The 26932-nt window shown below is 37.3% G+C and overlaps 1 protein-coding gene across 3 annotated transcripts in view; it reads left to right on the top strand.

Moving 5' to 3' along the window:
* The window catches only part of LOC110447249 (furin-like protease kpc-1), a 149286-nt gene that overhangs the window by 23397 nt on the left and 98957 nt on the right, over nucleotides 1-26932 (top strand). For all 3 annotated transcript variants that reach the window (XM_021492820.1, XM_021492819.1, XM_021492818.1), the window contains exon 2: nucleotides 4631-4729. In XM_021492820.1, the coding sequence (XP_021348495.1) occupies nucleotides 4631-4729 (99 nt within the window). The remainder of the gene's footprint in view (nucleotides 1-4630; nucleotides 4730-26932) is intronic.

Raw genomic sequence — 26932 nt, 5'->3', positions numbered from 1 at the left:
CCACTTTTATTTTTCATTTTGATTTCAATGTGAATTGAAACTTTATCATTAGAGATCATATTTTGGACTTTGGTCTCCTAATTTAGGTTTGATATACATGTACCAGTAAAACTAGGGGAAATGGCCAGGGTGCAGGGAATATATGTTTCATTTACCAGTCAGTATGTGATGAATTGTTTCTGATTTTTCTTTTAATTTGGTATAAATATGTGTGATCACTAGAGGTGATACTGCCTTTAAAGGGTCATACCCATTTTGATATTCAAATGTGCTTTGTGGGTAGACATGAACAGTTAACTGGAGATGTGAAGCTTTGCAGTTCTGGACTACTGGAATATCTATTTGGCTATTGTGAAAAAGAAATAAATGAATAAGGTTTCCGTGATTTATGGAAGTGAACATACAGTACAAAATGTTATCAGTGTTTTCCTGTAAAACCTCCTGGTGCCAAAAAATGATGGTACAGGTATAAGTTATAAACTGTTAGCATAGGGACCATCTGTTGTTGCCATCCGTGGCAAGTGCTTGGTATAACTGTAGAATGGTTTGTATATTTGTGGCAAGTAGGTTTACATACATATTTTAGCAGAGAAACAATTGATGGAGTAAATTGGTAAAAGAAACCATTGAGGACAATACTTTAGGCTATTGTCTGCTTGCGCCCAATTTCTGAATAACGGGAAAGCGTCCTGAAAACTCCAGATCCAGGAAAATGCTTTTCGGTAGAGTAATTAAATATTGATTAGCCAGTGTTGTTTGTTTCTCCATAAAGCTCTGAGGAACCGTTGCCGTTTTTCAATACCACTGTTAATTAGGAATACATTGGTCTCCAGTACTTAAGTACCGTTTCTAAAATAATGAATTAAGAAATTTGCACGGTACAAAGTTTTCAACGCTTTTAAAAATATCTGTTGAATGAAATGTTGCTTAATGTAAAAGCTTGTGTTGGTGTATGTAGTGTAGAGAGTATAGAAGGGGATGAAGCAGAGTTTGGATGTTGAGCTATGATATATAAAATGTAGGTCTCTAGTTACAAATAATTGAATATAAACCATTTTGAATTGCAGTTCTTTGAACTTGCAGAGATGTTTTAAATTTAACATCATGATTTATAGTGGAAATGTATTGAGAGATAGAAATAAGAAGTATATGTGTTATTGAATTATAACTTAGTATGTTTATATCGTATCGTGTTGAAATGACGACCTGACTGACAAGGTATATTAAATAAAGATAGGCTGTCTAGATTCTGGTAACTGTATTTACATAGACATCTGACAAAAAAAGGCCCTGTTTATCACACATGTAGATTTGAACTATGATTTGAAAAATGTTGAAAACCAGAGCTGAGCTCCAACTCAAACAAAAACATGCAGATCTGCTATGTACACAGACAGTAAGTCAAGGCGGGCATATTCTAACAAGTGGCTCAGCCTGTGTAGTGTGTATCCACACTTACAGCTATTATAAGTGGCTCAGCCTGTTTAGTGTGTATCCACACTTACAGCTATTCTAAGTGGCTCAGTCTGTTTAGTGTGTATCCACACTTACAGCTATTATAAGTGGCTCAGTCTGTTTAGTGTGTATCCACACTTACATCTATTATAAGTGGCTCAGCCTGTTTAGTGTGTATCCACACTTTCAGCTATTATAAGTGGCTCAGCCTGTTTAGTGTGTATCCACACTTACAGCTATTATAAGTGGCTCAGCCTGTTTAGTGTGTATCCACATTTACAGCTATTATAAGTGGTTGCTGTCTTTGAAGTGATTGCATCCATTAGTTGCAACACTTATGGTCGTGTTAATTAGCAGTAACCATGCATTATTGGTTGTAATCAGCTGCAACCATGTAGTATGTAATATAAAATTACTCAAATATTACAGTTTCCATATACAGTTAACTGTAAAAATTAGCTGTGTTAATTAGTTGCAACAACAAGGTTTTTTATAATCAGTTAGCTACATGGTGGTAGTCAGTTATATAATTAGCTGCAATCATGTAATTGTTGTGCATGTATTTAGGTTATGAGTTTAAACAACTCAATTGTGTTGTATCTGGGTAGCTGTATTCTGTGTCTAAACCTTCTAGTTTTGTATCTTGGTAGCTGTATTCTGTGTCTAAACCTTCTAGTGTTGTATCTTGGTAGCTGTATTCTGTGCCTAAACCTTAAAGCTTTGTATCTGGGTAGCTGTATTCTGTGTCTAAACCTTAAAGCTTTGTATTTGGGTAGCTGTATTCTGTGTCTAAACCTTCTAGTGTTGTATTTTGGTAGCTGTATTCTGTGTCTAAACCTTCTAGTTTTGTATCTTGGTAGCTGTATTCTGTGTCTAAACCTTAAAGCTTTGTATCTGGGTAGCTGTATTCTGTGTCTAAACCTTCTAGTGTTGTATCTTGGTAGCTGTAGTATCTGTAGCTGTATTCTGTGGCTGAACTCTATATTGGTTTTATCTAGATCAGTGTAACTTTCCTAGCTGTAACCTTTGTTATTTCTATCGGAACAATACTTGAATATAACATACACTCGTGTGACTGGAACCTTTTGAAGTCCAGATTTATCATGAAGGTTTGATTGCTGTTGGATGCTTGTAAATCTTCATAAATCTTCAGTGGGGGTATACACCAGAACATTGAACAAATACTCTATACAGTACTACTGCAGTATTTCGAGCATGTATCCGTTGGGACCATCCAGTTGTATTGACTTACGGCTTTGGCATTGCATGCTGTTTCCATGTTTTGCAGCAGGCCATGTGTGTTGCTGGAGCTACTAGAGGAGTAGCACCTGTTGGCTGTAGGTGTGTTTAGTGTGTGGGCACACACCTATAGATCCCACTACTCCTATCTATGTGGTACACCCCTTATCTATCCCAGCATCACAGCTACACAGATCCCCATGTCAGTCTATCATAACCAACCTTCAGCTCAACAGGCAACACACTTACATAAACAGTGAAGAAACTTTTGGAAAACTTCAAACTACAGACAGGAGTATCACTCCATATGACTGGTCCACATTCCAATATCTACCAATTCGAGTTGACCTCTCACTCCAGTAAACTATAACCATATTTAACCAGGGCAGTGTGACTTATCCTGTGAAACTGACCACATCTTCCTCAAAGCAAATACCCTCCCCAACTCTCTCCATCCCTGGGGCTAATAGACCATATTCTGAGCAGTTCAGGTCAGTTCCATTAGGTCAACATTCTCCCATGTGTCCATTTCCCATGATATTAAGTTGTATAAACTAAAGTCAGATTGACCTTTCTCTAGTAAAACTTTATTTAATTTGACCTCTCTCAAGTCAAACACGTACCACAATCATCATGAATCTCACCATCTCGATCTTTAAGTTGAAATGTCCTGCATTGAATATTTCCACAGCTACAGTATGGAAGTTTTCTAGTTATATATAGGTGGTGCACACACGTAATCTAATTGATAATATGAAATTGACCTTAAAAATGTTTTGTAACATTACAGGTTGTTTGATGTCATGGGTAGTGTGCTATATAAGATACATGATTCAGTGTGACCTACTTCATCATCATCCCATAAAAAATGTACTAATTCAATTTAATCTTTTAAACTATGACTTGCCCTACTTCATCCACCAAATGTGAATTTAAAGGCACTGATGATAAAAAACAACATCAAAATACTCTGACTCTTATATCGGGAGAGCTATAACGATTTGATTATGTGCTCATCCAATTTCAAAATGTGACCTATAATAAAATGTGACCTATAATCATATTTTTTTCTAAAAATATGTGTTTTTAGCTCCTTCGCCCCAGGAAACGTCGTGGCTCAGCATCAGCCATAAATTCTTTTGAATAACTAATAGGAAGGCCTAGGGTTATATTTGGACTGTAGCATGCTTGTAAGAAAGGATATCAGGTTGTCCAAATTAAAAACATTAATCTACTTTCAAGGTCATAGGAGTCAACTAAATTGAACACTTTTAGAAGTTTTATTGAATAACTGAAAGGCAAATAGTTATGATATTTGGTCTGTAGCATACTGATGTTAAGCACTATTAAGTTCTATTTAAATGAACGACATTGCCAAATAACTGGCCTTTGGGCTACTGGGAAAACACAATAAAATTTGAACCTGGCCATATTTGAGGGATGCATGAGTAAAATACCCTGGTAAATAAAAAGAATTTCAACCAAGATCCATAACGTGTAGATGATATTTATTCATTGTAGTATTTAACTTTAAAGTATTTTGATTTTTTTAGTGTTTAATATTCACTAAGCGTATTGCAAGATATATCTCTATGAGTGTGCAGTTAATAGCGCACTTGCCTTTCACCATGGTGGCTGGGGTTCGATTCCCCAAACGGATGTGAAAAGGTATGGGGTCACCTGTCTGACCACGTAGGTTTTCTTTTTGTACTCGGGGTACTCACGCTTACATCCGGGTCAACATGAGTGATTAATATAAGTTGAAATAACTCGTTTCATAATTTATTTAAGATATATCTCTAGTCAATAACATTGACTGTACTTTTGCTATTACTTCATTACATATCAGTCAAAGAAACATACACTACCGAATTCCATATTCACATTGGTTCAGATCATCAAACTAACGTTTTCCCTTGTATTTATTTCTTTACAGATCATGCCGGACTATTATCATTTTCAACACAGAAAAGTAGCAAAAAGGTCACTGTATTCCAGCTCATATTTTCACCGAACCCTTGCATCAGAACCAAATGTAAGTATTCAGTGTCCAACCTCGTTTGTCTCACAAATTATTTGTGTGTCATGCATGCCATAAAAATATTCCACCAAGAAGATTTTCTCTTTCAGAAGCATTCTGTAGGCTATAGCTGAAATTGAAAAGGTTTATGCTTGATTAAAAAAAAATCTGTGTGGAGGATTTTGGTTTGACAGAAGATAGCGAAAAGGACAAAGATCTAGGGTGTTTATAGCAGATGTTGTTTTTCCACAAAAGAGAAAAGGTTTGTCCAGAAAACAAGATTATACCTAAGATTTTTATGATAGCAGAACACCTATATATGCCTTACCAAGGATTGGCTGGCGCTACAGATCAGTTTTACACATATTTGCAAACTTAGTTTGTCCTGTAGATGTTTAATATACCAACTGTTAGACAGTTTTGCAACTCAGTTGGAAATGGACAAATATTGTGATGAACGACTTCCCGTCTACCAGAGGGTGTCTCCATGAAGGAAGTATTTTTAGGGATAGCTGTTGATATCTCTTACATTGACAGAGAGTGCTATACACAATACAATACCAGAGTTGTATAGGTCAAGCTGTTATGAATGTTCTGGACAGTGCAACAGGCTGATTACTCTCCACCAGGCTTCTTTGTAATTAGCAGCACTTAGTCCACTTGTATAGGTCCTGTTGATGAAATATGGATGATGCACTAGGTCACTAGTGGCCATCTTGCTATAGGACAACAGAGGCATCCCTGAAACAGAATGGCTGTAATATTAATGCACAAGTCCTTGAGTAATACCAGGGAGTTAATGGCACAGCCACTAAAGGTCAGGGTCAAACTTTCCTTTTATATGACCTGTGATGCTATGGTGTCTGGACTGTGAAAATGATCTGATTAAACTTTCAGACATTGCTGTTATTAATAGATCATATCACGTATTTCTTTTTCAGAGCCAAATCTCATAGTCTCTGCCAAAGTCGCAAAAAAGACATCAAATAGAAAAGGTTTTTTTCATAATTAATTGTCAAATGTTTCATACATGTTTTACTCCGGACCATAACCTTTAAGTTATAAAGAGTAAACACAATCAGATCAGTTACAGATGCCTTTTTTTAATCAATCCCAACCAAACAATAGCATATTCAAGGTCATTCACATTTAAATGTCAAAGTCAAACCATTCTAGACCACAGAAGATGAGTTGATGTCAGTCTAACAGTGTGGACAGGTATATTTGTTTGCCCTTTATAACCTAACTAAGCTAAAATGTTGATTTTTTTTAGCAAGATTGCAAGTTTTAAAATTCTAACAGGCTATGTTTGCATCTGTAGTTTAAAGGAAATTTCATGGCAATTTCCCTTCTTGGTTACAATCTCCTTTCTTGATAGAGTAAATTATAATGTGACCATTTGATTGGCCGATTAATTGGTTAATTAACAAGACCAGGACATTTTTATGAGTTAACTGATTTATTTAACGATCCATCTGAGAGTTTGTCGTTGAGAAATGGGTAAAATAGGAGCTGTCATCCGGTCAGGCACGGTCATATATCAACCATGCTCCATAGTCTTTATTACTCTTCACGATCATCAAACACAGATCTGCAGTTTTCGTCTGAAGTTGCAGAGCCTGGAGAATGGAATGTTTTGGTTTCCAGGAAATGCAGACTCAGGTATTATTAAAAATTATCTTGTGGGGAGGGGTATCTGCTGATATGACAACTCGGCAGCTGTCCCTGTTTGTGTTACGAAGCTGAAGTGGATGAAATACAATGAACGGTAGGGCGGTATTGATTTTTTTTATGGTTTAAATTCATCAATCACCGGGAAGAAGAAACAGGACTTTTTCGTGACCACACCATCACAAGATAGTCACCATCTAGTCCAGACAGTATCTCACCTCGTCCATCTTGTTGCATATTTTGATTTACAAAGTTGTCAACAGACGATTTTTAATCAAGATAGATTGAATAGATCCTTGACTTACTTTGAATGATGACAAAATGATTTCATGAGTATATGTCTCCCCGGTGCTGTGTTTTCAATCAAATCCCAAATGTATCTGTCATTTTAAGATTCGGCATCATCAACATCCCTATAGGATAAAGAAATGAAGGAATACTTGGTAGATGTACCTGTATATGAAAATGTTCTTAAAACTGATTACTTTAATATCCTAAAGGTCAAGGAAGGGCTCAAGGTTTGGCCACCTAACCAGCATAGTATTCGCATAGACCTTGCACAATGGCTGAAGAAGTTGAAATTTATTAGAACTTTGTACTTTAAGTCACCGACTTATCTACTGTTTATTGACAGATGAGGTACGTGTAATTAGTGACACATACAGATGCTGGTGTTCTGTCTGCCAAACCGCAACAGAGATACAACTGGATTGAACACCTGGTCTGAGGGATGTGTTACCATGCATGTATACAGTGTCTGGAACACCATTGTGCTAAACTCAAGCAGTACGGTCTAAAGTTTTGAATTTTTCAATATACAGTAGCTAAATTTAAAAAAGTTAATCTGTTTTATCATTCATTATCTGTAATAAAAATTACAAAAAAAAGTTTTCTCTCACCAAATATAATAGCAATAAGCACATGTTAGCTCTCAAGCTTGTTAGGGGGCAAAATAGGTTCACAAAATATGTGTTGGGCAATTAGTTTTCCTGTGGTGGGAAATGCCATGGTTTGTGGTTAGCAACTGCACTAAAGTATACGAAGGAAACTTTTGTGCAGTTAATTATAAGCTTCTGCCGTTTTTGCCTCTGTAAAGAGGGCAGGTTTATCATCACAGAGAACGTTAGTAAACAACATAATAGATATAGAAGTCTAATGTGAAGGGCGAAATTAACACTGTAAAGGTTTGGATGATCTTTGTCGAGGAATATCTTTGCTGTGTTGGCATTAACATGCACTGAAGGGCAATATCACTTTCTATTTTGGCAATTTATATTGCTTTGGTGAGCAAAACCTTGAACAGTTTTGTTCATAGACATACTGTACATCAGTAAGGAAATTACCACATACTCTAGTTGGCAATTTAAATTGTGGTAGACAATAACTTGAACAGTGTTGTACATAAACATACACTAGCCAGGAATACCACTTACTCTATTTGACAATTTATATTGTGGTAGATAATACCTTGAACAGTGTTGTACATAAACATACACTAGTCAGGAATACCACATACTCTAGTTGACAATTTATATATTGTGGTAGACAATACCTTGAACTGTGTTGTACATAAACATACACTAGCGAGGAATACCACTTACTCTAGTTGACAATTTATATCGTGGTAGATAATACCTTGAACAGTGTTGTACATAAACATACACTAGCCAGGAATACCACATACTCTAGTTGACAATTTATATATTGTGGTAGACAATACCTTGAACTGTGTTGTACATAAACATACACTAGCGAGGAATACCACTTACTCTAGTTGACAATTTATATCGTGGTAGATAATACCTTGAACAGTGTTGTACATAAACATACACTAGCCAGGAATACCACATACTCTAGTTGACAATTTATATATTGTGGTAGACAATACCTTGAACTGTGTTGTACATAAACATACACTAGCGAGGAATACCACTTACTCTAGTTGACAATTTATATCGTGGTAGATAATACCTTGAACAGTGTTGTACATAAACATACACTAGCCAGGAATACCACATACTCTAGTTGACAATTTATATATTGTGGTAGACAATACCTTGAACTGTGTTGTACATAAACATACACTAGCGAGGAATACCACTTACTCTAGTTGACAATTTATATCGTGGTAGATAATACCTTGAACAGTGTTGTGCATAAACATACACTAGCCAGGAATACCACATACTCTAGTTGACAATTTGTATATTGTGGTAGACAATACCTTGAACTTTGTTGTACATAAACATACACTAGCGAGGAATACCACTTACTCTAGTTGACAATTTATATTGTGGTAGACAATACCTTAAACTGTGTTGTACATAAACATACACTAGCCAGGAATACCACATACCCTAGTTGACAAATTATATATTGTGGTAGACGATTCCTTGAACAGTGTTGTACATAAACATCCACTAGCCAGGAATACCACATACTCTAGTTGACAATTTATATATTGTGGTAGACAATACCTTGAACTGTGTTGTACATAAACATACACTAGCGAGGAATACCACTTCCTCTAGTTGACAATTTATATTGTGGTAGAAAATACCTTAAACTGTGTTGTACATAAACATACACTAGCCAGGAATATCACTTACTCTAGTTGACAAATTATATATTGTGGAAGACAATCCCTTGAACAGTGTTGTACATAAACATACAATAGCCAGGAATACCACATACTCTAGTTGACAAATTATATATTGTGGAAGACAATCCCTTGAACAGTGTTGTACATAAACATACAATAGCCAGGAATACCACATACTCTAGTTGACAAATTATATATTGTGGAAGACAATTCCTTGAACAGTGTTGTACATAAACATCCACTAGCCAGGAATACCACATACTCTAGTTGACAATTTATATCGTGGTAGATAATACCTTAAACTGTGTTGTACATAAACATACACTAGCCAGGAATACCACATCCTCTAGTTGACAAATTATATATTGTGGAAGACAATTCCTTGAACAGTGTTGTACATAAACATACACTACCCAGGAATACCACATACTCTAGTTGACAAATTATATATTGTGGTAGACAATACCTTGAACTGTGTTGTACATAAACATACACTAGCCAGGAATACCCCGTACTCTAGTTGACAAATTATATATTGTGGTAGACGATACCTTGAACAGTGTTCTACATAAACATACACTAGCCAGCAATACCACATACTCTAGTTGACAAATTATATATTATGGTAGACAATACCTTGAACTGTGTTGTACATAAACATACACTAGCCAGGAATACCACTTACTCTAGTGGACAATTTATATTGTGGTAGACAATACCTTGAAGAGTGTTGTATATAAACATACACTAGCCAGGAATACCACATACTCTAGTGGACAAATTATATATTGTGGAAGACAATACCTTGAACATTGTTGTACATAAACATACACTAGCCAGGAATACCACGTACTCTAGTTGACAATTTATATTGTGGTAGACAATACCTTAAACTGTGTTGTACATAAACATACACTAGCCAGGAATACCCCATACTCTAGTTGACAAATTATATATTGTGGTAGACGATACCTTGAACAGTGTTCTACATAAACATACACTAGCCAGCAATACCACATCCTCTAGTTGACAAATTATATATTGTGGAAGACAATACCTTGAACAGTGTTGTACATAAACATACACTAGCCAGGAATACCCCGTACTCTAGTTGACAATTTATATTGTGGTAGACAATACCTTGAACATTGTTGTACATAAACATACACTAGCCAGGAATACCACGTACTCTAGTGGACATATTATATTGTGGTAGACAATACTTTGAACAGTGTTGTACATAAACATACACTAGCCAGGAATACCACAAACTCTAGTTGACAATTTATATATTGTGGTAGACAATACTTTGAACCAACATGTGGTATGCAGTAAAGCATGCTGTTGGATAGGAACCACCATGAGGAATTCACTTGGTTTATATCATATACATGTCTATAACCCATTAACCCATGAAACATGTGGCAATTTGAAAACAAAACATTGACAAGCAGTGGAGGAAGATCATGGTTGGCTGGTATCAGTTTTATTGATCGTTCTTTTGTCTTCAGCAAATGGATTCGGCTCCATAGCTGATCTGCTGTTGGGGGTGGTTTCATTATAAGCACTAAACTAAGTCTTTGTGGTAGGAGTTTGGGAGTCAATTTTGTACCAAGCCACCCAGCACTTCCAGTATCATTAAGTTATAATGGGAGACAAAGCTCTTTGAAGGCAGAATGCAGAGGGATAAATGTACAGAGATCAATTAACCTCTGACCCCACCCATCCTCACCCGGCTGCTCCTGGAGAGACCCCCACACTTACCTCCAGATGTGTTAATGGAAAAGGGCCATTGTTTTTACAAGTATTATGATTTGTTGGAGAGATGTTATAAAATTCCACTCATAATGTTAATTTCTCCATAAATCTGTAATAGATAGGATCCATACATCACACTGTATGTGTACCGGTGACAGCAGGGTTGATACCTTCAGTGTTGGTGGTCTAGGCCCAATTGTTCAATCTGATTAGCTTAAAGAATCAATATTTAACACCAATGTTTAACGGTTATTTTTTGTTTCATATCTGTAGGTATTCATTTTGAATGTCAAAACATACAGTGTTAAATTAGAATTTCAAAAATAGAAATAGCATTTACTAGATGGAATCTTTGAGTTAAGTTGTTTTCTGCTGAAGTATATATGTCATACTGTGTTGCTGTTGGTCTGATGTTTTCTGCTGTAGTATTTCCTGTAATACTGTGTTGTTGGGCTGGTGTTTTCTGCTGTAGTATTTCCCGTAATACTGTGTTGTTGGTCTGGGGTTTTCTGCTGTAGTATTTCCTGGAATACTGTGTTGTTGTTGGTCTAGTGCTTTCTGCTGTGGTATTTCCTGTAATACTGTGTTGTTGTTGGTCTGGTGTTTTCTGCTGAAGTATATCTGTAATACTGTGTTGTTGTTGGTCTTGTGTTTTCTGCTGTAGTATTTCCTGTAATACTGTGTTGTTGTTGGTCTAGTGTTTTCTGCAATAGTTTCTCCTGTAATACGGAGTGTTGTTGTTGGTCTAGTGCTTTCTGCTGTAGTATTTCCTGTAATACTGTGTTGTTGTTGGTCTGGTGTTTTCTGCAATAGTTTCTCCTGTAATACGGAGTGTTGTTGTTGGTCTGGTGTTTTCCGAAGTTGTACAGGGCTGTAGATCATCAGTAAGACAGATTGTTGGTGGTCTGGTGTTTTCTGAGGTTGTACAAAGCTGTAGATCGTCACTAAGACAGAGTGTTGGTGGTCTGGTGTTTTCTGAGGTTGTACAAAGCTGTAGATCGTCAGTAAGACAGAGTGTTGGTGGTCTGGTGTTTTCTGAGGTTGTACAAAGCTGTAGATCGTCAGTAAGACAGAGTGTTGGTGGTCTGGTGTTTTCTGAGGTTGTACAAAGCTGTAGATCGTCAGTAAGACAGAGTGTTGGTGGTCTGGTGTTTTCTGAGGTTGTACAAAGCTGTAGATCGTCAGTAAGACAGAGTGTTGGTGGTCTGGTGTTTTCTGAGGTTGTACAAAGCTGTAGATCGTCAGTAAGACAGAGTGTTGGTGGTCTGGTGTTTTCTGAGGTTGTACAAAGCTGTAGATCGTCAGTAAGACAGAGTGTTGGTGGTCTGGTGTTTTCTGAGGTTGTACAAAGCTGTAGATCGTCAGTAAGACAGAGTGTTGGTGGTCTGGTGTTTTCTGAGGTTGTACAAAGCTGTAGATCGTCAGTAAGACAGAGTGTTGGTGGTCTGGTGTTTTCTGAGGTTGTACAAAGCTGTAGATCGTCAGTAAGACAGAGTGTTGGTGGTCTGGTGTTTTCTGAGGTTGTACAAAGCTGTAGATCGTCAGTAAGACAGAGTGTTGGTGGTCTGGTGTTTTCTGAGGTTGTACAAAGCTGTAGATCGTCAGTAAGACAGAGTGTTGGTGGTCTGGTGTTTTCTGAGGTTGTACAAAGCTGTAGATCGTCAGTAAGACAGAGTGTTGGTGGTCTGGTGTTTTCTGAGGTTGTACAAAGCTGTAGATCGTCAGTAAGACAGAGTGTTGGTGGTCTGGTGTTTTCTGAGGTTGTACAAAGCTGTAGATCGTCAGTAAGACAGAGTGTTGGTGGTCTGGTGTTTTCTGAGGTTGTACAAAGCTGTAGATCGTCAGTAAGACAGAGTGTTGGTGGTCTGGTGTTTTCTGAGGTTGTACAAAGCTGTAGATCGTCAGTAAGACAGAGTGTTGGTGGTCTGGTGTTTTCTGAGGTTGTACAAAGCTGTAGATCGTCAGTAAGACAGAGTGTTGGTGGTCTGGTGTTTTCTGAGGTTGTACAAAGCTGTAGATCGTCAGTAAGACAGAGTGTTGGTGGTCTGGTGTTTTCTGAGGTTGTACAAAGCTGTAGATCGTCAGTAAGACAGAGTGTTGGTGGTCTGGTGTTTTCTGAGGTTGTACAAAGCTGTAGATCGTCAGTAAGACAGAGTGTTGGTGGTCTGGTGTTTTCTGAGGTTGTACAAAGCTGTAGATCGTCAGTAAGACAGAGTGTTGGTGGTCTGGTGTTTTCTGAGGTTGTACAAAGCTGTAGATCGTCAGTAAGACAGAGTGTTGGTGGTCTGGTGTTTTCTGAGGTTGTACAAAGCTGTAGATCGTCAGTAAGACAGAGTGTTGGTGGTCTGGTGTTTTCTGAGGTTGTACAAAGCTGTAGATCGTCAGTAAGACAGAGTGTTGGTGGTCTGGTGTTTTCTGAGGTTGTACAAAGCTGTAGATCGTCAGTAAGACAGAGTGTTGGTGGTCTGGTGTTTTCTGAGGTTGTACAAAGCTGTAGATCGTCAGTAAGACAGAGTGTTGGTGGTCTGGTGTTTTCTGAGGTTGTACAAAGCTGTAGATCGTCAGTAAGACAGAGTGTTGGTGGTCTGGTGTTTTCTGAGGTTGTACAAAGCTGTAGATCGTCAGTAAGACAGAGTGTTGGTGGTCTGGTGTTTTCTGAGGTTGTACAAAGCTGTAGATCGTCAGTAAGACAGATTGTTGGTGGTCTGGTGTTTTCTGAGGTTGTACAAAGCTGTAGATCATCAGTAAGACAGAGTGTTGGTGGTCTGGTGTTTTCTGAGGTTATACAGAGCTGTAGATCGTCAGTAAGACAGAGTGTTGGTGGTCTGTTGTTTTCTGAGGTTGTACAGAACTGTAGATCGTCAGTAAGACAGAGCGTTGGTGGTCTGATGTTCCCAGGGGTGGTAGATGGCTGTATGTTGATGATCAGTCCATGTCCTAGGTACACCCTGTATCATTCTTGATGCTCGACAAATTTGAATTATTAATCTGAATATAATGCCTTTATCCGGGGTTAATAATAGAGTTTTGACATTAAGTACAACACATTGAATGTAACAGTGAAAAATCACCCTCTGTGAAGATTGGATTGATTGAAAGGTTTGAGATAACGTATACAAATTGAATGTAACTGTGAAACCCCTTGTGTGTGAAAAGGGAATCAATAGAGAAAAATAACAAAAAGTTTAGAGTTCACATCACACATTAGGGGTTCACGACCGCCTGTCAACGGATTTATCTGACAGGTGTGTCCAAGTGTATCTCGGACAGGATTACCTGTATAGCGTTCTTGGTGTTATATTTACCTTATAGAGTGATACACCAGTACCTGTCTCAAACTATTGCAGCGATCTCCAGATCAAGTGCAGACGGTTTTCCTTTTTGTATGAAAACAGTTATAATCTTGTGGTATGATTACTTGAGATCAAGTGCAGATGGTTCAGTTTTAATTCATCCTGACATTGTGTGTTACATAATGACTGAGGGGCTTGCTGAGGGTATCCGAGGAGTTAACAAGTACCCACATACCACACATGGTTGATATATCTTCATGGAGGTCTTCGACGCCAATTTGTCAAGCTTCATAAGCTTCTTCATACCTTAAGTCAAAATTTCATATTTATTTTCATGTGAAATATATGAAGAAATATGAATGTTTTGTGTATAATATCCGAAGGTGGTCCCTTTAAATGCCAGGAAATTCAAATTTAATTTCAGTTTTAATAATTATGAGAATATCATGGATTCAAACTTTACTTGAATACTGCAAACTTAAGCTTGTTACTGTAACACTGTCCTGTAGTATCGTCTCCCTTACAACTTTATCTCCAATATGTGTTCTAAGTTCACGCTTCTCACCTTTCACCACAGTTTCATTTTCAGTGGTTGCAATGAGTTTAATTCCTAGTTTTAATAATTTAAGAGGACCCCCCGTCTCTCCTGAAGTTTCCACCCCAAGGTCTAACAGGACCTTGGGCGCTTGGTTCAGGTAACTCGCCACCTGATACAATCTGAGGGTAATGTTGTATAAATAAGTGTGCCTTTTTCTAACATTGATAAGTATGGGCTGTAAATAATGACAACATATCAATTTGTTGTCTGTGGTTTTATACAGGTGGTATTTCTAAATGACACATACAAATGTATACAGTATTAACGTCCTCCATCCATTTTACGTAGATATTTGGAAATATCCAATTAAATTAACACCAACATCATTAAGAAAAAATACAAAACCTTAATTAATCCATTTATTTTAATAAATCTTTGAGATTTAATTGAATGAAAGGTTTGAAAATGGGTAAGTTTTCCTTTATTTTATAATGTATTTGTACTGATACGTATGTACGTGATCACTGCTGGATATATTTTGAATACTTTTCATCTTAAACAAGTTTTATCATTTTATTGTCAATAATGCTGTTTTACTGTTAACTCAGTTTTCAACTGTATTTTTGATTTTTTGACAATAACATTTGACAAATAAAGTAGTATTAATGGACTATTCATCTTTGTATATATACTAGAATGTGTGAAGCAATTTACTTTATCTGGCTAATTGAAAGTATACCTGCTCTGACATCAGTTTTAATTAGCCTTAATTCAACCTTGCACATTAGATCTGCTTCCTGACATTTCTGATGGAATTTTTCCAATTACCTAGTTGGGTTTGAATCTACTAGATTGGCAGTACTGTTTGTAAACTAGTGCCCCTACCAGATGTCGGGATTTACTGTTGAGAATGGAAGTTACAGTGGCAGATCTGACAAAATGTCAGAGGCACTGATCCTTGTCTAACATCTTGGCACAGGTTTCCAAACACAACTTTACTACAGGTAGTACATGTGTAACATAGTAGCTGGCTAATGCTGCCATAACACAATGATACTACGAGTAGTAGACTGCTATTGTGTTTATATTCAGGACTTAATGAAATGCTATTTTCTATAAACCATTAATAAGGAAAACAGTTATCTGTATGCTGTTGATTTTTTCACTGAGACCAGCATGGAAGGTGTCTGGATCATTGTTAGTTATTACTGGTTACTGCTGCTGTGGTATTCCCTCAAGGCAATGTCTCTGATAAAGGCAGGAACAACACATGAGCCAGTGACCTATGACCTGTGGGCATTGTCTTGGATAAAAACAGGAATTACACCTGAGCCTGTGACCTTTTACCTCTGGTTATTGTCTTGAATAAAGGCATGCACAGAAATAACAGCCTGTGACCTATGACTTCTTGGCATTGTGTTTGAAAAAGACAGGAATATCACCTTAGCCTCTGACCTTTGGGCATTGTCTTTAGTAAAAATAGGAAAAAAGCCTGAGCCTGTGACCTTTGACCTCTTTGCTTTTTCTTAGATGAAGGCAGGAGTAACTCCAGAGCATTTGACAAAGGACCATTTGGCAAATTGTCTGATAAATTAAAGCACAGATATATTTGAGCCTATGATCTGGTGTTTCTAAGCATTGTCTCTGATAAATGCAGGAATAGTTCTTGAGCTTGTGATCTATGACCTTCATGGCCTGTGGAAGACCTAGGACCTTATGGGAATTTTGCACTGATAAAGGCAGGACCTTGGGTAACCTGGTGGCATGCACCATTAATCCAACTGGAAATGTCAAAATATTCAGTACAATCATCTTCAGAGATGAATTGAATAGTTATGGAAACAGTTTATATTTTGTAAACAAATATCTGCATTTCTTGGAAACCAAAATCACGGCCTTTTCTTTAAGTTCTATTTTCAGTGTTCTGAATTAAGAAAGCCAGTGATGGCGATAAGAACAAATTTGTTATTCTGACATCTTGGGAGTGTGAAAATCTTAGAAAAGTGTGAAGATCAGTAAATTATTGACAGAATTGGTAGTTGTAACAATTATTTTAGCATAGTTTCATCTAGGAAATAACCTCCTAATTTCTGTGATATTCTATGTTGGGAAGCAGTGTCTATATTTAGGCGTGCGTAGATGTGTGCCTGACATCAATATGGCACAAACTCCACGACAGATGTCTGCACTAATTGTTGCTGCCTGCCTTCATCGTGTTAATATATTTTGAAAGAATTAAAAACTAATTGGTTAAGAATTTTATATAACATAGAAATATAATGGAACGGCTATGTATGTTTGGCATAAATAGTTTTATTCCGGTAAATTAGTCTCCTACTAAGGAAACCAGGGGGTGGGTATAGGTTTGTACCATTTCTGTCAAACAGTCCTGCAGCAGTCTGTCCGTTCATCTTGTATTCATGTACAGACTATAACCTTTGACAATCTGTCTTGTACAACTATGAGGCCCATTATTGTAATGTCAAGGTCACATCACCAAGGGGTCAAAGTTGCAGATCATTGTAATGCTTGCCGGGGGACATGATTCTGAATGATTGAATTTTCTTTTTTTTATGAAATTTAAAAATGTAATGCTTCCTGGTCTGTAGGTCAAGGTCACAGCAAAGGTCAATCATTGAAATTCTTGTCCCAGTTATAACAGGCTTGACTATTAACATTCATCATGACTGGACAGTATGCCACTCCCAACTGTCATTTCAGTAACCCAAGGGTCAAGGTCATAACAAAGGATCAAAGTTCTAACCGTTGTTGTGCTTGTTTGAACAATGTGAAACATCATAAATTCTAGGTAACTGCATATTTTTTTAGAAACTTCATTTTGTGAATGTGTCATGGCTGAATAGTGCTTTGTTTAACCATCATCGTATTTGTTTTTCAAGGTCAGGGAAATAGGTCAAATCACTCCAATCCTTGTACAATGAATGACTCTTGAACACATATTGACGAAATTTCAATGATGGATGTATGGTTACTAGACAGTCACAGGCGTGGTTGGAGAACACATGTATTGTTTAATTGCCACTTCAGTAAGATTTGTAATTCAGTCGACTGATAAAAACCAGCTGGAAATGGAGTCATGGAAAACAACTAAATTACGGACACATTGACACAGCAGATGTCCTCAGAAATATTATATTATTTAGGGTAGCTATAGTTGCATTGCTGAGATGAAATTGAGAGAGGAGGGGGGNAAAGAATATATTCATTGTAAAATCGTAGAAAGAACAAATTCCAGATGTTGAGAAACAAACTGAAAATATTATTACAGAGAGTACATAACAATTATGTAGTTTGATAATAAACATTAAATGTTGGCCAGTGAACCAACACGGAGATGCCTAAGGCTGTTTAAACAGATGTTGGTTTGCAGGAAACAAGCAACTTCCTCCCTGAGGGTCTGTTGTTATGGAATATTAACGTGAACTGGGAACACCGACAACATTCATTACGGAGTACCATCACAAATAAGATATTTTGTAAGGCTTCAGAAACCAGTACATTTCAGAACACCTGGTATGCTAATGCACAAAAGTAATGAATTAGACATGATTGGTTTTTTTTATTTAATAATTTGTTCAAAGCCAATGTTCAAAGCATTTTATATTTAAGGTGCTTTTATGCTGTTCAAATCTGATTTATTGTCAACATATTAATTGACATTGATCCATTTTAATACAGTCTCGCCGAATAGCTGCAAGTACATGTAGGAAGGCAATATTTGGGAAAATGGTGATCTTCACTTTGCTGACTTTGAATTTTGGTATTAGGCAGGAGTAGAGAGAAGGTTATACATACACGCATATGACCTGACTGTATGCGCATTGGGCATGGGTTTGTAATAATAAGCTCTATGTTATGGACATACCAGGTTTATCTTGTGTGTGTGCTGTCGGACCTTGTCTTCAGAAAACTAGATCTCATTTTGAAGGTACAACATCTTGCTATAAATATTGTTGATAACTACTGTTAAGTACATCACATTACTAAAACACCCAAGTATGATACTTTGAAAGTGCAATGTATTACGTTCGTACAAGTGGGAATTAGAAGTGTACTTGGTAACACGTTGCCCCTCCCACCTACAGTAACTCCTTTACCTAATATCTAAGATTGGTAGCTTGCTCTGGGGTTGGTTCATGTAGTCTAAATCATTATTATGGTATTATTTCTTTTAAGTTGAAATTATTTTGAACTGTTTGGCATCACTGAAGAGAGCAAAATATGGTGCTAAGTTCAGATCAAAATATGTTTGGAAAAATTAAATGACTCTCCCCAAAATAATTATTGATGGTCTTTTGGTAGTTCAGTTAAACCTTGTTACACTGCCGAAAATTGTTTAGTGGAATTTTGGTGTTATAAAGGGATGTTACGATACCGTGGGGGAGACATAGGAAAGATTAAGTTGAAAGGGAAAATGATTTTGAAATAATTGAGGTTCGTTATATAAAAGATTGCTGTATTACATTGCTGGCCTAGTCAGTATTTTATTTATTTGTTGTCACTCTGTGTAGTTAATTGGTTATATCAAAGTTTTACTATATACTACGTTGCTTACTTGGTTAGTATTTTTCATATTTTGTCATTTTGTGTAGTTAACTCATTCAAACCTGAAATTTCATAATAAACTATTCCAACGTTTGAACTGGAAGAGTACACATGTGACTTCAGGGGTGAATGAGTTATATGGTGAACAGATTGAGTTGTAAACTTATTTATGCTATGATTGTTTAATCAGTAAATGTTTGGGTTGTGTCTGTGGTGATGTGTGTGATATGGTCAGTATTGAATGTGATCGAGGATCAACACTTATGATGATGAGTACGTATAAAGAGGAGTGAGCCCAGTACCACTTCCTGTGGTAACCACTTGGCCGTGTGGGGCTAAGTAGAAATATATTAGCACTCCTGATACCCATACACAACATCTAGTTGGCAGTGAGCACACACAGCAATGAGGAGTCATACCATCTGTTGGAAACTGACCCTATCACGTTCATTGGAGGACAAACATCCTTATCGGCCATTGATAGATATGTTCTAAATGATTTTTATCGACCAAGATTCTTCAGATGTCTTGGGGAATTTTTCCTTCCTTGAGGAGAACGAAAAACAGAATATATGCTTTGGATTCCAATTGTGTTTTTCACTCCTTGTCGAAGAAGAATAAGAAGAAAAATAGTAATTAAGTATGATTCATTGAAGGATAAATAACTATGAACACACAATTTCCAGCACATTACTCCAAATTATTCTGATAAAATATCTCCTGGTAAAAATACCTGCCTACATGTAGCTGTACACCTGAACTTACCATTAAAAACATCTGTCTATATTTCAAGCTTCAGGGTAGGTGCATTTACCAGCGAAATCGTTCGGAATTTCATCAGAAATGTGAATAACTGAGAAATGATATGTTTACATGTACATAGACTACCTGATGTGAAATCACACATTTCTGTAGATAGTAATGAAGTTTTCCTTGCTGTCATTATGTTGCTGTAGAGGAATTTATCTTTATTTATAAAATCTGTTTTCTGTGTTTTACGAAACATTCTGGTGTTGTCTATTCCGTAGCAGCGGTGGTTAGATGTGTTGTGAATTACAGCGGTAACGTAATTCAGACAGAGGAGGTAACCTGCTTTCTCGGCTACATTTATAACCACAAAGTGCAAACAGGAATTTTGAGGGAAAAAAGACGAAAAAAACCTCATTCCTTTCATTCCAAGTAGAAAGACCATTCATTGGAGTATTTTCTCCTGGTGGAGATTTAGCAGGTGATACTACATACAATATGTATACCTGGGCTTCCCTACGATGTACACTTCATGTCTAACACAGCGTCCTGAAGAACAGTGCTGCCATCTGGACTAGCATTATAACATCTGTTGTTTGTCATTCAATGTTAATAGAGAACCATCAGGACAATCTATTTAGACTGAACTTAATATATAGAAACGCTCAATAGTTATCCTCAGTCCTTTTCTCAGTCTATCCCCAATTAATTGAAATTCTCGCCAGATACATTCAGTCTTTCCACAATTAATTGAAATACTTGCCTTACGCATTATGCTAATTAAGTATGCACCAAACTTATGAATTTACTTGCCTGATGTGCATTATGCTGAAGTTTGTCCCCAAAATTTTGAAAAGTTAGGTTTATGTGCGTGCTATGGTACTTCATTTGGGACTAAACACAATATTTTCAACTACCAAATTGCACAACCTCAGCAGTACTTACTGGAACACTTGCATCTAATAATTCAAATATAACATTTTTAATTTACTGAATCTGTTAGCAACTTACTAAAATGGTTTGGTCTAGTTTTCTTTTGATGTCTTGGAAAAATGCAATGTTTCGTGACAACGAGATATTACGCCGTATTTCCATAAAAGAAACTACCCAGGTTGACCTCAATTTATTGAAGTATTTCTGTCCAATTTGTCAGAAAATATCAATTGGTGAAAATGAAGTTATTTCCCGTTTTGATTTTAGATTCATTTTTTAAGAAACTGTTTCTTTTGACAATAAGGAGAAGTAGGGTTGAGCCCCAGGCTTTTTCTAAGCCACAGGTGCTCTTGTTCTAAGTGTAGTTTGATCAACATTGAGTTTAGAAACACTAATAAAATGCATTAAAATCCAGGCACAATAACACTGCAAACACATGTAATGGGTAAAACACTTCCAGCATCATTCTAATACCATTGCAATCGCCTGCTTTTCTACAGCTGATGCTGCTTTTGTGTGGAAACATAGGATTTAGTTTTCGTTTTTATTGTAAATTACTTGTCTATTTCTATATAGGTATTTTCTGGAAATGCCATTACAAATACGATGTGCATGTAATGTCATAAATCTCCACGATTGGTGTTGATTGCCTTCCGAACCTCAATCAGCTACCATGTTCATCTGTCCCTTCAATGTAACAACATGCAAAGTTAATGTAGCAGCGTAATATGTGGCAGGAATCTGAAATAGCACGCATGCTTCAGTGCCACAAACACTTGTGTGCTGGTTAGCTGTGGTGTGGGTGAGGCTTCAGGGAGAGGAGAAATACATGAACAGCTCCCATGTGTATCAAACACCTCAAGTCTCCAGTTTTCATCAACTGTAAGATTTCCCATTGATTCAACATTGCTTGAGATTTTCCTCAACTTTGAGGCATTTGATACAAGTTAGACCAGCTAAATTGCCTGGGTTCTCAGATACATGCTGAGCTGGTAGAAAAAGCCAGCACACTCTGGCACTAACAAAGTGGCTCTTGGGGCAGTGAGGAACTGCTCGCAGCAGTCCTGTCACTCTCACAATTACACTGGCAGCAGAAGTGGACAGAATGGGAAATAAATAATTCATCTTCTGGCCTAAGTGAATGGTCCTGCTACAGTTCTCACTGTTGCAATGCTTTGGAAGCTTGACAATCACATTTCTCACAAAAATGGTTTGAATAATCCTGCTTGGTAGTTGCGACATTTTGGAACTTTGAGGATATATTTTCAAGTGCATTTTTGAGGTTTTCAATTTTATGAGGTTAAAATAAGATCAGGTAGTTCCAGGTTAAATGTTTTATTTAGCAGAGGTACTTGAGACATATGTCTTTTCCTTCTGTATTACAGCTGAAATAAAGTCAATTCTTGTCATGAATAAATTGTAATTTTTTAATTAAAAACTTTGGCGAGCTGTAAAACAACAAAAGGAACAGAATGACATCAGTGTACTTATAGGCCAAGATTAAATTTTCTCAGATATACAAGTCACAGAACTGACAGTGATTCCCACTAACGATAACTGGTATAAAGAGTATGAATGAGCTAGCAACTTAGCACAGTATGTAATAGCTCCAGAACGATGACTTCCAACGATGTTCCTGTGGCAGTCAGTAAGGCTCTGTGTCTGATATGAGGGTAGGAAGTGGTTTTTATGTTAGAATCCTGATACAACATGATGGATGCTAGACAAGTACCCTTATCTGGGATCCATGGTGGGTCAGAGGCAGAAGCCTTGTTGGCAGCCAATCAAAAACCCTGTTATATTGGCTGTACACTTCCTGTTGGACATGCTTACACCTTGGTAAAGTAGAGCGGGGGAAATAAAGAGTACAGGTACACTTCATCTATAACAGTTTGGAAAAAGACCATTCCAGCGCTACATCCTGATTAATTGTATTGTTATTTGCCTAATCATCTGATGTCGGTTTTCGTGACATTTTAGTTTATTGTACAACTCCACTAGCATGATGCCTAGAGGTGGATTTTAGGTGAAGACTAGTGAGAGATTTCAATATTAACCATCATCATAATCTAATAGAATTTTTCAGAATCTACCTGCAGGCTAGTGTTCTTAATAAGAAATTGTACAACCCTGTAAACAGAAAATTTCTGTCAATATTTTCTTTTTGTCAAGAAAAAGAAGGCTAATTCTTTACAAGGTTGATTTCGGACCAGGTGAGCTTATGCCATACCGTGGCGTCCGTCGTACATCCGTACGTCTGTCTGTACGTCAACAATTTCTTTAAACGACTTCTTCTTCTTAACCACTGGTTGGAATTAAACTAAATTTGACCGTAAGCATCCCTAGGTGGTGGAGATTGAAAATTGTACAAATGGTTGGGCTGACCCCCCAGGGGGCTGAGGGGCGGGGCCAAAAGAGGGCAATTTGGTTATACTGCTATAAACGACTTCTTCTGCAGAACTATGCCATTTATATTGATCATATTTGGTCGGAAGTTTTCATGGGAGGCGGGGATTCAAAATTGTACAAATGGTGGGGCTGACTCCCCAGGGGGCTTAGGGGCGGGGCCAAAAGGGGGCAATTTGACTATATTGCTGCAAACGACTTCTTCTGTAGAACTGTGCACTGGATATCAATCATATTTGATCAAAAGCATTCCTGGGAGGCAGGGATTTAAAATTGTACAAATGGTGTGGCTAACCCCCCAGGGAGCTGAGGAGCAGTGCCAAAAATGGTATTTCGCTATACTCCTTTAAGCAACTTCTTTTCTGGAACTAAGTGATGGATATCAACCTTATTTGACTGGAAGCATCTCTAGGTGGTGGAGATTCAAAATTGTACAAACGGTTGGGCTGACCCCCCGGGCTAAGGGGTGGGGCCAATAAAATGTATTACATGGAAATGGTTGAGATCCCCACCATATAACCATATATACAATTGCTGAGTATAAAGAGAGGAATGCACATTTGCTTCCAGGATGTCCCTAGGGTCTGGCCCCATCCTTGGAGACATGGTCCCAGGGCCATAACTTTAAAACGGTTGAGATCCCCACCCCGAAACTATATATACAAATGCTGGGCATAAAGAGACGAATGCAATCATGATATCAGAATAGACCCTGGGGTCTGACCGAACCCCTAGAGACCTAGTTTCTTAGTCACAGCTTGGAAACAGTTGAGAGCCCCACCCTATAACCTTATATATACATTTGGTGAGTATAAAGAGATGATTGTACATATGCTTCCAGGTTGGCCTTGGGGACTGCCCCACCCTTGGAGACTTAACCCCTGGGTCATAACTTCGAAATGGTTAATATCCCCACCCCAAAACTATATATACAATTGTTAGGCATAAAGAGACGAATGCAGTCATGATATTAGAATTGATCCCAGGGTCTGCCCCACCCTTGCAGACTTGGCCCCTGGGTCATAACTTTGAAACAGTTTAGATCCCCACCCCAAAACTATACACACAAATGCTGGGCAAAAAGAGACAAATGCAGTCACGATATTAGAATCGATCCTGGGGTCTGGCCACAACTCTAGGGACCTAGTTACTGAGTCAAAGCTTGGAAACAGTTGAGATCCCCACCCCATAACCATACATAAAATTGCTGGGCATGAAAAATCTAATATAGCTATGCTACAAGGATTGGCCTTGGTGTCTGTCATATTCCCTTGATCTCATTTGGAGAATATTTTGCCATGATTGCTTAGGTATCCAGGTGAGCGATACAAGCCCTCTGGGCCTCTTGTTTTTAAATGTCAGGAATTAACAGAAAAATCCCTTATTGGAGGGCAAAATTACTCGGAGCAAATAGTAAAATATCTCCAATGGGAAGGCACAGAGCAAAGAGTTGATTCTTTAACAGGAGGGAAAACTAACTGCAGTAGGTATTAGAATCTCGACTAGAGGCAAATTGATAAAATGTCAATTCAACAAAAACTGACAGGAGGGCAATTTAGCATGGAGTTAATAAGTAAAGTCTCAAAAAGGAGGGTGTAAACAGAAATGTATTTAACAATGAAGTAGGAGAGGATATTTTCTAGGGCAAAGATGCATACAAATTTATTTTTAAACTTACCTCATAGATAATTATAGCTGTGATCTATAATTGTAGATTATACAAATTATAACTGTAATTTGTAGTTGTAGACTGTAGTTGACTGAATGGAAATTGTATTATTTTTTTTTATTTTTTTCATTTTTTATTTTTTTTAATACCTATCCTTTACACTGATATAATTCCTAGGATTGATGTTTTCCTGATGTTTCCACCATAAAGAGGACACATTCCATGATTGTTTGACACGGAAAAGTCCTAATGTATTTTTTTATTCATCTAAATAATGATTAACTCCTTAACACCCAGAAACAAAGTAGTTTGATCAAAGTAAACATGTTTTTGTTTCCTGCGTAGTCTTCTGTAAAGGTCAAATGTCAGCAACCTATTGTCACCCTAGTTGATCACTTTGGATTGTGCCGTATCAATGAGTGGAAGGCTCCATTGTTACATTGAAGGTAATGTTCATCGGTTTGTATGCTGTACTCTCTCTTACTCCTGCTCACTGGTAAAATGCATTTCTGTGGTTAATTATTTATGGTGTAAATGCTAAAATAGCATTTTGCTGTGTGAAGAGTACCGAGTTTCTTATATAGTGTATACAGATTATAGTTCCCTTGTTGAATCAACTATTTGGGGCAGTAACACCCTGGCTAGGTTCAATAACATTATATAAGGCATTCCCATGATAATGAGTTGTAGAACCCACTACCGTGTGTGGTTTTGATAAACAAAACCAACCAGCGTTCATTGTGATAGTATACTGGCGTATAGCGTATTGATTTTTCACTATTTTTGGATATCTGTTTTATTGTAGAGGGCATGTAATGTATCATATATTTTGTTTTGAACACAGTGGTTATATAGAAAATAGAATATTTTATTTTTGAAATCTTTTTAACTCATTCACCCCTGAAGACATATTTGAACTCCTCAAATTCAAAGTCAGGTATAGTTCATAATGAAATTTCACGGGTGAATAAGTTAAAATAGAGTGTTAGAATTAACTGAGTTTTTACCATCCTTCAATTACGTTTTTAGTGGCTACTGTCAGAGAAACATGGGAAAAAATTGTCATGATTTCAAGTGTAATGTGTTTTCTCCTTGACCTTTCTGCTATAACCCTCTGTTTTATAAGATGTACCCAGTGCATATTTTGATTAGTCTAATTTACAATAGTGCAAGATCTGATAAATATCGAGACAGATAATATCAGTGCCATAAAACAGTAATTATGTAAATGTACGGAGTGGCCTGGGAAGAGATAGCTGTCCGGGAGGACAGTCATACAACAAGTTATTTAGTGCAATCTGTCTTTTGTTCGAAAATCCCTTTTTAGAAATTAAATCTATTGACAACATTAAAATTTTCCTGCCGGAGAACACCGTTAAGATAACAGATGTTCCGTTAGCTGTTGGACTTCCTCGCTAGAGAACATTTCTAATGGACTTCTCTCGAGAGAGCATTTCTATTGATCTTTAGGATATCTTATTCGTAATGACATTTTTGAAGTTTGAAAACAAAGAAAAATGATTTCCAGAAATAGACTAAACTATTTAGGAGTCACGCTGTGGTGCTGGAACAGAGAAGTTATCAAGATTACAATGTTTACGTAGAAGAAATGTATACTTGGAATGTGTTTGGAAGGTTTAATCAGTGTTACCACATGTAGGCTACACAATCTGTTTTATCTGGTTAAGAAGTGGCTTCAGAATACACTGCAAAGAGTGCACTGCTTTGAACCCATAGGGTCTTCCCATTTAAGCAGGATCATATATTACTATAGGTAGGAACCCCCCTGACGTCTTGTGTAAGCCACACTGGACGATAAACTGTAGAGTGTTGGTCCTTATTGTTAGGATGGGGATGATGTAGATGTTATTTAATAGTCCTGCTGATTGGCTGATTGTCTGTTGGTCTGACCTCTGATTGGTTGATTGTCTGTACCCTGAACCTTCCTTGGTGTCTACGTTAAAAAGCCATTTACCATTTAGTGTCATGCTTATAAACAAGCTCCTAGACTCTTGAACAATTTGTCAGCTGCACC

The sequence above is a fragment of the Mizuhopecten yessoensis genome, unplaced genomic scaffold (assembly GCF_002113885.1).
Source record: "Mizuhopecten yessoensis strain PY_sf001 unplaced genomic scaffold, ASM211388v2 scaffold3235, whole genome shotgun sequence".
NCBI lineage: Eukaryota > Metazoa > Mollusca > Bivalvia > Pectinida > Pectinidae > Mizuhopecten > Mizuhopecten yessoensis.
The sequence above is the reverse complement of the archived record's forward strand: the minus strand, read 5'-3'. Positions and strand labels throughout refer to the sequence as shown.